At 43.4% G+C, this 14631-nt stretch overlaps 1 protein-coding gene across 4 annotated transcripts in view; it reads left to right on the top strand.

Moving 5' to 3' along the window:
* Window positions 1-14631, top strand: part of CEP63 (centrosomal protein 63) — a 46697-nt gene that overhangs the window by 15692 nt on the left and 16374 nt on the right. For all 4 annotated transcript variants that reach the window (XM_084639798.1, XM_084639797.1, XM_084639799.1 and 1 more), the window contains exons 3-10: window positions 2585-2765; window positions 4916-5011; window positions 8080-8202; window positions 9292-9405; window positions 11673-11909; window positions 12225-12370; window positions 13233-13367; window positions 13951-14065. In XM_084639798.1, the coding sequence (XP_084495924.1) occupies window positions 2585-2765; window positions 4916-5011; window positions 8080-8202; window positions 9292-9405; window positions 11673-11909; window positions 12225-12370; window positions 13233-13367; window positions 13951-14065 (1147 nt within the window). The remainder of the gene's footprint in view (window positions 1-2584; window positions 2766-4915; window positions 5012-8079; window positions 8203-9291; window positions 9406-11672; window positions 11910-12224; window positions 12371-13232; window positions 13368-13950; window positions 14066-14631) is intronic.

The raw sequence follows: 14631 nt of genomic DNA, 5'->3' as shown, positions 1-14631 counted from the left end.
ACTTCAACTGAAAACACATTGTTTTAGATAAAATATAAAGCAGATTTATTAACTACAGGAAGATAGATTGTAAGTGATTATAAGTAGCAGGCATAGAGACCAAAGCTGGTTACATAAGAAATAAAAATAAGTTAGCAGTCTAAATTCTACACACTGAGCAAGATTTGAATCAAGCAGTTTCTCACTCCACTAGATGTTCTAGGCAGTTTACAGCTCTTAATACATAGTGTGAATTCCCTTCCTAGCCTGGGACTAGTCTCCCCAGTTCAAAATCTTTGTCTTCTAGACAATCTTCCAAGTATTGAGATGGGGGAGGAGAGAGGCCAGGTGATGTCATTGTCCCTCCTTTTTATACTTTCTTCCAGCTGCTAGAAAGATCCTTGAAGTGACATGGGGGTTAGGCAGCCCTCGTTGCATAGGTGCCCTCTCTGAGAAGTCTTTTGCAGAGTAGATAGGTGTTGATGGGCCGTCAACACCTGTCTGGCCAGTGATAGCTGCTTCTTTGTTGCGAACGAAGGGCTGGCTGTGGGTGTCTTCCAACCTCACATGTTTCAGTAAAACACACATAGTATAACTTCAGATACAATGATAGTACATATGATTCAACAGAACATTAATGTTAAACAGATCAAGACTTCTTAAATGATACCTCACAAGGCACTTTCCACAAAACATATAATCATATACACTGGTGAATATGGGTGCTATTTTGAGATACAGTGTGTCATAGGAACAAAGTCGTGTTTTGTTTTTAAATTACAAAATATGAAAATCCCATTCAGTTAACTACACGTTAAGCAAGGAGTTACTGTACTAATCTCTGTGTTTTGACACTTGGGTAATGCAGTTATGTTCCTGAAAAATGCTACTTTAAGCAAAAAAATGTGAAGCGAATACAATTTCCCTATAAGAATTAATGTAAATGCGGGGGCTAGGTTCCAGGAAAATTTTTTCGCCAGACAAAAGACTGCGTGTGTGTGTGTATACACACACACAGTATAAGTTTTAAACAAACAATTTAATACTGTACACAGCAATGATGATTGTGAAGCTTTGTTGAGGTGTAGAAGTCAGAGGGTGAGATATTTCCCAGGGAATGCCTTACTGCTAAATGATAAACTAGCAGTCAGCTGAGCCGTCAGGGGTTAACATGTTGTTAATATAGCCTCACACTCTACAAGGCAGAACGAATGGAGGGAGGGGAGACAGCATGGCAGAGAGAGACAGAGACACACAGTGTGTGAGAGAGAGATGCGCATTGCCCCTTTAAGTACGCTGACCCCACTCTAAGTACATTGCCTTTTTAAGTAGATCAGCAAGTTGAGACAATAGCTGCTGCCAGCAAGCTCCCTCTGTCCTGAGCCCTGTTGTCTCGCCCCTGCTCTATGGAAATGGGGTAAGGAGCGGAGGGGAGGGGAACACTCTCACATTAGCACCCCTTTCCTCCCCCCCCCCCCCTTGCACAGCAAGCAGGAAGCTCCTGGGAGCAGCTCCAAGGCAGAGGGCAGGAGCAGCACATGGCAGTGTGGGGGAGGGACAGCTGAACTGCCTGCAATTGATAGCCTGCTGGGCGGCTGCTGCATAGGGAACTTAGGGGAGTGGGGAGCTGATGGGGGGCTGCCTGTGCAACCTGGTTCCAAGCCCCCACCAGGTAGCTCCAATGGGCTGCTCTTTCTGCAAGCAGTGGACAAAGCAGGCGGCTGCCAAATAACGTTATAAGGGAGCATTGCACAACTTTAAATGAGCATGTTCTCTAATTGATCAGCAACGAAACAATGTTAACTGGGATGACTTTAAGTGAGGAGTTACTCTATTTATAGATGTTTTTTGTGCTCCTGTGATTAAATAAAGAGAGGTTTTGCCTTTAGTTTAAATTGTATAGGCCATTTGTCCTGGTTGAGATTTTCAAAAGTGCTCAGCATTGGCCTAATTCTGCTCCCACTGAAGTCTGTGGTAAAACTTCACAGAAACCTTTGACTTCAATGGATCAAAGTTAGGCCGTGCTAAGCGCTTTTGAAAATTCTACCCCTTGGCTAGTGTCTTGACCTGAACAGATGGGGGGTAAAATAAATCAGTAATTTTGTTTAGAAGTGCAAAGTACTATATGTGCGTTTATTGTAGGATCCTTAGCTAATGCAAATCAGTGTGTCCAGTGGCTTCAGTTGGAGCTATGGCTGATTTATACCAGCTAGGGTTCTGGTCTCTAATGTTTGAGTGCTCTTTTTAGTTTAGTACACAAACAAAGCATACGTCAACATGGTAGTTCTAGCATGTAGGTGAGGAACCCCCTGTGATTCTGAGCTATACTAGACTGCCTGTTTAGCTGCCACAATGTTAAATAATTCTCTACTTATGGCTTTCCTTGATGAGGGAATGTTACACATTTTAATATATTGCCCTATTTACTGTGCCTACCCCTGCTCCCGCTGTAGTCAAGGAGTTCAGTTAGCCTGTTTTGGTGGAGATGCCCATCATCATGGGTGAGGGGGGTGTATGAGAGTGGAGGGAAGAAGTACTCTTGTTGGGCTAGGTTCAGTAGCTCTTTTGTCTACTGTGCGGTTTTAGCAAGCTGTCTTCTTGCCAGCAGAGGGTTCTTAACGTCCTGCGAGGCAGAGCTGCAGGAGCTGATGAAGCAGATCGATATCATGGTGGCTCATAAGAAGTCTGAATGGGAAGGGCAGACCCAGGCTCTGGAGACCTGCTTGGAGATCCGAGATCAAGAGCTTTCCTCTGTCAGGACTCTGTTGGATGAGAAACACAAGGAGGTACAGCCCCAGGCTCACTCTGTCTAACATTCAGTGATATTCCTGTGCACGTTGTCCGTCAATATAGAATATACAAGAGCCAGCATAAATTTTCATTAATGTTCATTGTCTCTGCACAAAAATGTATTCACCTCAGTTACTGTTTTGTCAGAAGCATCTTGTTTTTTGTTGGTGTTTTATTGATTAAAGCTCAGAGATTAAGTGGTGAAGACTTCAATGAAAAAATGTAAATGTGTAACATGTCAGGTCTGTTAACCCTGTGTCAGGGAAAGCAGGAACCCTGCTTCACAACTGCGGACTACCTGTCATTGGCAAAGGAATGAGTTGCCTAACTCGCAGTGTTATTCAATGGAAACTGGGTGCCGAACTTCCCGTTTCAAGAAACCAGCCTGGACTCTCAAAGTCCCTTGTGAGATCCTAGAAACACCTTATCTGGTCACAGAAGTCATAAGCAAACTGAATACTTCCAATCACAAGGGTAATGAGAAAGCTAATTGCTAAACTGCACCAAGTGATGATCCAGTGTTTCCAAACTGATTTGTTTTTTGAGGGCTGTGGCATTAGTTTTGTGGGGTTTCAAAAGTATATGTAACAAATTCCTGTGTCAGTACTGTACATATAGATCAAGTAGCAAAGCTTCTGTGGTCTGTGTTTATAATGATATTAAACTTAACTCATTTTACAAGGAGCAATGTTGCACCTTCTCTTGAGTGCTAGGAGATCAAGAGGACTGTGGTGGGCTGTGGGACTGTCTCTGACCTTTAGCTGTACTTCATTTATTTTAAAATCTTGCCTCACATTGTACAGCTTCTTTGTCCTGTTTGTTCCTTGTTAGCACATTGCCCTCCCCATAAGTAGCGTGTTAGTTGCACTCCAGGGATGTGGGGAAGGCATTCAAGTTTTAACATGTTGGGACTGGAATTTGCACCTTCATCACAAAACTTGTTTGTGACTGAGTATATAAATTGTGTTTTGGGTGCCTTTGTCACCATGGAACTAGAGGTATTTCTATGGCCCCTAAACTACACCTAAGTATGTATATAACTACTAGTAGATCTGGTGTAGAATCTAGGTTAACAAGACAATGAGCAGGAGAAAAAAGAGAGTCGGGTAGCTTATATTGGTAATGTGTTGGGAATTTATTTTTTAGTGCCCTACTCTCTTCTCTAGATATTAATGATTGACAGGGTAAGTATTAGGATTAGCATGTCCAGAATACAGTTATTTTGTATCAGGCCACCAGTATTCACAACCAGTTTGAATGAAGTTTCTTTGTATGGGTCATGATCACACTTTTACCAGTTTTTTATTTCACTGAAAACTTTTGAGAGATTCCCTATCACCAGAGACAAACTATACATTTCTTATGCTGAGATGTGTTTGTAAAAAAAAATATATATATATATATATATTTTACATTGCCCAAATCTTTTTTGTTGTCGTTGCTTTTCAGACATACAATTAGACAGGTCTCTGCCCTAGAGTTCCGAGAAGGGGAAAGGATGTGAGGAAGAAGGAAAATGAGTTTTGTTTTTTTTTTAAAAAAAAAAAGCCTTTAAAGGAGGAATAATCTCCCATTTGCCTGTTTTGAAGCCTGTTTTCTTTTATTCCTCTCTTCTCCCCTCCCTGCATATAGAATTTGAAGAATTTCTTCTTACTCCCTGCAGATGAAACAGCGGAGGTGGCTGTCTTTGTTGCTGACAAATAGTTTGAAATGATAATCCGCATTTCTGATCAGTCACATCTGCCCCCCTCCCCCCGACCTTTTGGCGTAAACTGAGTTTGGCAAATTTCAGCCCCAAAGATGCAAATTTTAGAAAACTGATTGGCTGAAAACAAGGGGTTGAAATGGAAGCAATTCTGCAAATGTAGGTCAAATCCAGCAAAGAGTTAAGCACACACTTAAACTGATGCTTGGTGAGTAACCCCATTGAAACCAGTAGGACAATAGCATTTCTTGTACCAGGACCTTAATTGTAACAGTTGCTACCACTTATACTATAATGTGTGTTTATGTATGTAATATATACTATGAAATTAAAATACAGTAATCCTTCAATTTCCACATCTACTGGTGAGACAGCCAGCTGTGTTGAGTCTGCTGCTTCTGTGCTGATAGTCACTGTGCTGTGTTTTAACTCTTTCTTTAGGTCGGTAGGTTGCGCCAGCAGTTAGAACACACTGAGCAAGTCCAACAAGGCATGGTTGTGGAGTATGAACAGCAGCTGAAGAAGTTTCAAGAAGAGGTGGGTTTCAGAAAGATGAGATTTGGTGTTGAAACCCCAGTCTATGCCTTGTGGTCTGATAGATTAAATGTTTCATTTTGTCACTGTCCTTTTGAATGCTGTGATTTTCTTAATCCTCCCTTCCCCACTGTGTGCCAAAACAAGAGGATTGATTAGCAACAAAATAATATTTTACATTTATATAGCACTCTTCATCTCATTCCAAAGATTACTGTGAAAGTGGAAATACTTGCTGTAAACTGAAGTCAGGTCCACACTCTAAAGTTAAGTCGACCCAGCTATGTCGCATAGGGGTGTGGAAAAATCCTCACCCCTGAGCAGTGTAGTTAAACCAAACTAACCCCTGCCATAGACAGTGATCAGCTGACAGAAGAATTCTTCCATCGCCCTAACTATTGACTCTTGGCAAGGTGGATTAACTATGGCAATGGGAGAATCCCTCCTGTCGTTGTAGTGAGTGGCTACCCTGAAGCACTATAACTGCGCAGCTGTAATGTTTCAAGCATAGACTAGCCCTTATTGTGGCTACTTTCAGGTGTGTTAAAAAGCGGCAGAAATTTACAGCCAAGGTTTCCTGTCTTCTCTCACCCCAGACACCCCTATGCTTGTGCTTATGTTGCTTTGTTGCTCTCCCAGCATAGCATGAAATTTAAAGAAAGCACAGCTCTGCAGCTGGCCTTTTTCATGTGAAATAAACATGAGATGATGACTTTTCCTGCGGCAGATATATACCTCCCTCTGGAAGTACAGTCATGGTGGCCGAGAGAAGGTGGCAACCATCCACCGCGTGGTATACTGACTCCACCAGTGCATGGGCATGTGTCGGGGGATTTGAATTGAGCCAAGGATACCAACCTCCTCCTTAAAATTGCTATGGAGTCTACGTCATGTCCTTGTAGATCAAAAATACTCTGTGTTTTACGGTCTCCTACAAAATTTCTGTATCTCCTTATTTTAGGATTTTATCCTGCCGCCCATTATGGTAGTCTGTGTGCACCTGCCATGTAAAATGGGTTCAATTTGGTAGTGACGGAATATCATTATTCTGGTGGCTTTTCAGAGGCTAGTGTGTAGTCAGTTGATCTCAAAGTCCTTTTACCAGTGAATGGGTATCCACATTCCTGAGACCAGCATGCCTGTTGATATTCTTGTTGATATCTCAGGGGAAATTCTAGCTGTTGAATCAGCATAGAGCCTGACCCTCGAGGCCAGGGCTGAAGGAGATTGGCAGAATGGGGTGGGGGGGGGGGTTACTACTGGTTCTGCCTGTATTCTTGTTCTTTGAAGGTGACTCCATTCTCCCAGGCATGATGATATCACTAAATTTACTTGACAAAGACTTTTAAAAAGAGTTCCACACCCTTCATTCCACAAAGGATGTCATGCCCACTGTAATGTAACAGATGCTGAGATTTTCTGCGGGTGGGCTGACAGTATTTCATGTAAGTGCCTTAATGATTACTTCTGTTTCCATTGGCTTGTCAGTAGTGTGGAGCTAAATGCCAGGAGAGGGTAGCAGTGCATTATCTCTGGAGGATTGGGCTCAGTTCCTGCTTACTGTAGGTCATAAGTATAATTAATTTGGTAGTCTCAATTTAGTGTGCAGAAGACATCTTTCCTCATTTAAAACCCCCTTACATTTCAGCATGATGAACAGTCTTTGTTCAGGAAATGTCCCCACTGGAATAGTAGAGATGCTGCTAGGCCAGACTGAAGTGCATTAACAGATCTGTCTTAAAGCTCAGGACTGGAATCGCAACTGTGGTGTGGGTCAAGACTGAGGCGCATTAGTATTGAACTCAAAAAGGGATAATGTGGTGGGGGTTAGAACAGGAGACTGAGGAATCCTGGGGTCTAATCCCCAAACTGCTTGCTTTGTGTCTGTAGGAAAGCCTCACAACCTCCCCCTGCCCCAAGTCACCCATCATTATAAATGTGATAGTTGATACTATATAATCTATAAATCACAGAGATGTTGCAAGGCTAAATCTATATTTGTAAAGCTTTCTGGCTCCCACTCAGCAAAGCGCATAAGTATGTGCTTAATTTTAAATGTGTGCGTAAGTCCATTCCTGTTCCGCAAAGCGTTTAATCACTTTGCTGAATCAGGAGATCCTCTTCTGAAAGGAAGCATGGCTTTGTGGGTAAAGCACAGGACTGGGAATGATGAGATTTAGGTTCACTTCCTGGCTCTGTTCATGTGTTTCTTTTAGAACCATGGGCAAGTCACGAACCCACTCTGTGCCTCATTTTATCCATCTGTAAAATGGAGATATTTCCCCAATTCACAGGATGTTAAGAGCTTTATTTTGTCAGTGTTTGTAAAGAAATTATCTAATCAGGTGGCAAATGCTCTGTTTAAGTTCAAAATATTTGATCAAAGATGCTATTTAAATGCAAAGTATTTATTATTCAAGTTTTTTAATAAAATTAGAATTCTAGCAGTAGACATGGGTGACGTTCTTCCTTATCTTTCTCCAGTCAGTGGGGAAATTTATGACCTAGCTAAGCAACCAGTATGACAAGATGAGTGGCTGTTGTATCGCATACACTGGAATTTCATGAATGTCTTTCACCTACATCCTTGATCGGTTCGTAGTTAAGCCTCACAGTGTTCTGTTTTTCTTTGGGTGCTGTCACTCCATGTTTCTGTAACCCATATCTGCTCAGCAAGGTACTTTGTCTCCCTCTGGTGCTGGGTGGGCACAGACAGAAGTTTATGAGCCTGGTACAGCCTTGGCTGACAGAGCTGGGTATTATGTATTTTAGCTCGGGCAGTAGGGGCTCCTGCCTTAAGTCCATAAGACCCAGGTTCAATTTCTGCTGCTGCTGATCCACCCCGCGGCAAACCACTGTGGCACAATCCAGCATATTTTGATACATTATGGAGTACATATAGTACTTTTTGTTTATTATACAGGTAGAAATCTTCTGCCAACCGGATGGTCTTGGTTTGAGGGAGTATCTCTATAAAATGACTTTATGTCCCTTCCTTCAGAATGCTTCATTAATTTAATGTACTGTGACCTTGACCAGCATTATCAAAAATTGCACTGACTTCCTTGCAGCTAGGCAGGCTGAAGAGAAGCTATGAGAAGCTGCAGAAGAAACAACTGAAAGAAGCTAGGGAGGGTCCCAAGAGCCACGGGGATGACCGGTCCGAAGTGAGCAGATTGACTAAGAAGATAGAGGTGTGTGGATAATAGAAGCCATGGCCATTGTTCATACAAACCAAACTGACTTGTTTCAGGTTCAGTAGCAACTCTGAATGTTTAATAAGCAAGTGGACTGTGAGTGCAAATACTCAGTCCACTCACCCCTGCATTCGCTGTCCTTGTGCTCTTGTGTAGCAAAGGCCATTTCTGCACTGGTCCTCTCCATGATGCTGCCCAGTTTAATTGGGATCGCATGTGAGTTTAATTGTGTCCGCCAGGATTTTATAAAAGAGCGGGGCAAGCTGTCACAGGTGTGTGTGTGTGTGTGTGTGTGTGTGTGTGTGGAGAGTAGGGGAGAACTGTTTGAAAATGTAAAAAGAAACATATGATTACTGGTAAACATATTTTTATCGCCTTAGCACAATGGTGCCCAATCTCTTTTGGGGCCTGCTGCTATTTTAATACAGTTAATAAATGATATTATTGTTATCCTGGATTAAATCAAAGGTGAGTGGATGTTTTAAGGACAAGACAGTATGTAAAGGTAGAAAATTCAAGCACGATGGGGTTGTTACCACAGAGTTTGGAGGAAATTCTCTGCATGAGTGTTTTCCAAGTCCAGCTTGTCTTTAATCTTACTACCATGATGAGACCAGCCATATTCTTTCATCTTTGATAGCACCACTTAGAAGTTGGTAACGAGTCTCCCCAAAACACCTCTCTGAGGCAGTGTCTGATTTCTGGGTTAAGAATTATTGTTACTTCATACTTGCAAACTTAGTGAGTTCAGTAGCAACCTTTTCTTGTAAACTTACAGGGAAGTAGAATTGTTAATGCTCTGACAGCAAATCTGTAGAGCTGGTCATGAATCAGCACTCAACATCTGTAAGTAGCAGTAATTGACATGAAGGTTTTAACTCAGAGAGAGCAATGCCACAGCACAGTGTGAGGGACTTTTTAATGCTGAGTCAGTGCATTAAATGACTGGCTGATGGTTTCCCTGCTGTGGAGGAAGGCTCAGGAGTATACAGTGGCAGGAGAAAGAATGTTAGTGAGAGTTGGGAGGGGATGATCTTGACAACCAAATGGGTGGTAAATTCCAGGTCATCTCAATCATCCTTGCAGGAATTCCGTCAGAAATCTCTAGACTGGGAGAAGCAGCGGTTGCTTTACCAGCAACAGGTGGCGTCACTGGAGGCCCAGAGGAAGGCTTTGACAGAGCAATCTGAGCTCATTCAGGTACAATTAATGTGCGCTGAAAGTTGTTTGTTTGCAGTGACGAGCTAATGAAATCCCTCAAGTGTGAATCCACTTCAGATCGCAACTGAAATGACTTTATCAGTCCTAATGGAGTAAACTCATCTATACAGTACAAGCAGTGAAAGATCTGAAGTCTGTTAATGGAGGCTGGCTAAACCTTCCCCATGGCTCCCGTACACTCAATCTCACTCATAAATATTAGGAGGGGGAAGATAGTAAGATGAGGGTTTCTGGGAGTGGGGGGGAGATTACAGGACATGACGCTTTAAAATAACTTTTGTCACGTCCTGTTCAAAGCTATGTACCTGCCAATCCTCAGCTGTGTAGCTGCAGCTATACAGAAGTTGCTCTTTGAAAATAGTCTTGTCGTACAAAAGGCATTTGCCACACGGTAGCAAAGCAACAGCAGTTTCTAGCTTTGTTTTTGAGGCTCTTAAAACAGGAGCAGAATGGTGCTGTTGTTCCTGAAAAGTTAATCCATTCCCGAGCTAATGCTGCTGCAGCAGTCTGATGAGCTGACCGAGACCCCAGCTGTGAAGATGCTTACACTGACACAATTACAGCAAATGCTGATGATAAGCTCTTGTTGGGAGCTTTTCACTTAATGGGCACCTGAATTGCTGCTGAGTGGAAGCTCTGGCAAGGAGGAGTTTTGCAGTTTGTGTTGACAGGATTGGAGTTGGCACTAATGGCGCTTTATGAGGGGCCAACACTAGCAGATCCACAAATGCCGAGTGGGCCTTTGAGCAGAAGGTCTCACCGCTGCTGTCTCTCTCCTTGCTATTTCAGTCTTCCAAGGAGAGACGTGTCCTTGGAGCACTGGCCAGTGTGTTAGATCACAGTGTAGCAGAAAAATGGGACATTTACGTTGCAATTTCCAAAGCAGTCTCGGGGACTTAAGCTCACCTTTATTGGCAAATGTGATGGAAGCCTAAATCCTCATGACTGCGTTGGAAATCTCAACCTTAAAAAATAAAACCTGTCACAAACACATCCTGACAGCATTTTCTGGTTTTGTTTTTTTCTGACAAAGGCTTGGATGAGATCTGCAGATCCCATGCACACTCTTGCCCCCACCCAACCCATTAGTCAGGGGTGCCATTTTTCCAGCTAAGGACGACTGGATTCCATTTTGTCACTGTAACTGTGCAGGTTACTCTGGAGTAGACCGTGGCTTTCTCTTGCCCAGTGAGGAGTGCCTTCCCTCCATCCCTGCCAGCCTAATAAACTAAAGGCTGGCAACCAAAACTGGGCCTCCTACATGGCACCATAGGAGATTATGGCTAGGCCTTTCCTTTGTGGGTCTTAACTTTTACTTTCAGGCTTTCCATTTATTGCAGAAACTGTCCATGAATTCAGCCAGTCTGGCATGTTGGTTTATTGGGCCATCTCGGGCAACCACATGCTTTTACTTTCATAGCCATTGGTCCTTGTGATCCAGGTTTGTGTATTGTTTGCAAGGGTAATGACAACACTGCGTATATTGGGCACTACATAAAAAAGGTGTTCAGAAAGTGAATGTTCTTAGAGGCATATGACATTACTCATTTTTTAAATTATGTCAGTCTGCAAATAATAGGGAAGGTATTGTTTGTCAGTGATATGTTTAATGTAAGTATTCTATTCCTTTCTCTAATTTACATTTAAAACAATAAAACCTTCAAATCTCAAGAAAGTGAGTGTTCTAGCAAGCTTCTAGTACCGGAGATTCACTGCATGAAACAGAACATGACTGGCTGTTGCCGTCACTCCAGTTTCTAATTTCTATTTGATTCCTTTTCCATCTGTCAGGAGTTGCTCCTTGTCTCCATGTGGGATTAACAGATTTGCCTGGCTTTGTAGTTCATATATGGTATTTCCAAATCTGCTTCCACTTTGTCCTCTGGCTAGATCTAACCCCTAGGTTGATGGACAGGGAACTTAGGCCGCTTTACTGTTTGTTCAATCTCTTGGGCAGTGTGGGTTGTCTGCTTCAGAGATTCTCTTTCTTTAGATGCCCTCAGAACCTCTTTTGGAATCATAAGGATGCCGTCAATTCCTTTCTTCTCCCCACCTCAAAGGCCTCACCTATGTACAATCCTGACGCAGCACCTCCTGTTGTTCCCTGAAGGGCAGCACTGCTTTCAGAGAAAATGGCATGTTGCATCGAGAAGTATCGGTGTGGAGCCTTCATGAAGCTTCGAATCTGTTTATTTCACCTCTCTTTATATGTAATTTAGCTATAACACAGCAACAACCTCTGTCAGCAGACTCAGCTCACCAATCGGAAGCAGATGCTGGAATCTGTGCAACTGGCCAGCCAATCGGAAATCCAGCATTTAACCAGCAAGCTGGAGCGAGCCAATGATACCATCTGTGCCAATGAGCTGGAGGTGGAGAGGCTTAACATGAGAGTGGATGACTTGACTGGAGCCAATCAGAAGATTCTGGAGGATCACCAAAGAGTCCAAGAGGAGCTGGGGCATTCTAAGAAAATGCTGGAGGTTTGTGAGAAGTAGCAGTGAGAGCTGTCCATGGAGGGTGCTGGGGGTAGTTCAGTGCATTCCCTTACCATCTCAAGATGCGATTATCACCTGGGAGGTACAGTCACCCTGGAGATCTCCCACCCTTCCATCAATGCCTTTGTGTGAGGCTCCAAGCTGGCCGTGAGGCCAGCTTTGTACCCATGTGGCATTGTGAGCCCATTACCCATCTAATGCTTCTTTTGGCATCTGAAAATACAATTCATTTCCAGCCCAACTATACTAAACTGATTCTGTCCATTCCTGCAACAGTAACTTCCATTTCCTCTCTTGTAGGTATTACAAGAGGAGAAGTTGGAGCTGAGAGTCACTCTGCAGTCCCAGGAGGATTTCATTAAGAGCTCAAAGATGCATCAGGAGCAGTTACATAAGGAGCTGGCCAGCGTAACTGAAACCCTGCACAGCAAGGAGCTCCTTACCAGGTCTGATCCTTGGCATCTAAATGTGGTTGGCCATCACCCCACTCAATGTAGATCTGTGACCTTAAGTGACTCTCTGAGCCTGTGGAGCTCTTTCTGTATGTTTGGAGTCTGAGCTCATGGCTGTTAGTATGCTGTAGGGGGACACTGTAAGGTAAGGGTGCCTGTTCTTCATTTGCTTCAAAAGCAGTCGGCATCCAAACAGCGAAGAAGTATTGTAAATACAGAGGGGTTCAGCCTTGGCTCTCTGGTAGGTTTCCTGAGTCAGTGAATTGTGGTTTGATTCCCTTTTCGTGCATTTCAGGTGAGTAGTGGAGAGAGAAAACATCCTTTGGCCACTAAATGTGCTCATTGAAGTCAGTGCAAAGGTCCCATTAACTTTAAGGGCATAGGGTCAAGGCTTCAGCAAGGTTATAATGATTGTGGCAAAGGCATCAGCCGCTTTCTGCCTTGATACTGGTGGAGAGAGACACTGAAGTATACACAGAGATCTAGCAGCTATGCCTTTCCCTGCAGCAGGGATTACTGAGCATCTGCCAGTGGGATTGAAATTGCCCAGTTGTGTTGGTTTTTTACTAATTTGATGGCGGCCTGTCATAATCTGACTGAATTCAAACATGGGCCTGTCATCAGGATGAGATGCTTGGGGCATCCAGAATATCCACAGATGCCACATTATAGCATTACATCTTGGTGGATTTTGTAGAGCTAGAGTAGAGACGAGATGGGTGAGGTAATGTCTTTTATTGGACTGCCTTGTGTTGTCAGAGAATAGAAAATATCACTGTTCTTATATCAATACACAGGGGGATGAGGTGTGTCAAGAGACTAAGGCCTTCTCGGATGGTCCTGTGTTTGTGCATAGGTCACTGGAAGAACACCTGCGTGAGAAATGGCTGTCACAGGAGTTCCCAGAGCTGGAGCACGTACTCCTGCAGTTGGATCTTGCACAGAAGAATGAAAAGAACCTACAGTCAGAGGTGGCTCGTCTTGAGGGCAGGTAGAGGACAACTTCAAAATTCAGTCACACACAGACAATATGGCATATATAATGTCTTATTCACCAGCACTGTTAACCACAGTAAAATCGTCCAAACCACTAGTATTTTAAGAGTCCATAGAAATCTGAGTCTAAAATCTTACCACAGTGGGATGTTAGGGTTGGTTTGTTTGTTTGTTAAATATACCTTTTTAAGTTTTAAAAAATATTTTCTTTAGTATGCTTAGACATGTCATTTTCCTTTGTAGTGGAGAGGGAAATCTTTGTTAAACTAAATAGCCAGTCAGCTGCTGAGAGCTACATCTCATCTTTCCTGTTCTGAGTAAAAACTGTGATTGAATTTCTCCACTGATGGATCTGTAGAGAAGATCCCCGGTTTACAAGGGAAGTTGGTAACTTTCCTTTGGTAAGGAAAAGAGAAATGGCTGTATCTAATCAGAAAAGATTGCAGTAGTCTTGGTCTGTCAAAATGACTTCGGTAGAGAGGATAGATGTGTGAATGCTGGTTTCCTGAGATAACCTGCATTGTGGCTCATGGGGGGTGTTTTTAAATTGTGATTTGTTTCTTTGTTTCTGCCCCCAGCCTGGGAGCCATAAATGCCAGGTGTATACAGCTGAGCAAGGAGCTGACAGAGAAGTGCAAAGAGCTGCGGGTGACGGAAGAACACCACTGCCTGGCCAAGGCTGAGATTAAAAAGGTAAGACCCCTGAGTCTTAGAGTGGGAGCGAGGTTTGAGGACTAACTAGCACAGTTGCCCACAACAACTCTGTGTGCTCTGTATTAGCAAAGCAAAGAAAGGGATGAAGGAACAGAGTATGTTGTGGGGGAAATGGTTGCTCAGAATGAAGGGGTGGGAGAGAACTGAGGATCCCACACGCAACTTTCCCTTATGTCTTTTTTTTTTTTTTAACCTTGAGTGGAAGAGCGTAGTCTTGGTCTGTGCTTTTAAAAGTGGCAGTGGATGGCTGAAGGAAATAAGCAATGGAAGGGCCTCACTGACATAGCAGTTCGTCTTCGAGTGATTGATCATTGCATTCCAATAGGTGTGTGCACACACTGTGTGCATGATCGTCAGAAGGGTTTTCCCCTAGCGGTACCTGTCAGGTCAGCTGTGGAGACCCCTGGAGTGGCGCCTTCATGGCGGTGTATATAGGTCCCTGCCGACCCGCTGCCTGCTCAGGTCGGTCTTACTGCCAGTGATGGTCGTTGTAGCAGCTCAGTCTCTTGCATTCTCAAATGGCTACCTAGTGGTTCCCTTTTCTT

This window comes from Lepidochelys olivacea, assembly GCF_965140295.1.
Source record: "Lepidochelys olivacea isolate rLepOli2 genome assembly, chromosome: 9".
NCBI classification, from domain to species: Eukaryota; Metazoa; Chordata; order Testudines; family Cheloniidae; genus Lepidochelys; species Lepidochelys olivacea.
This window is presented reverse-complemented; position numbering and strand designations above follow the sequence as displayed.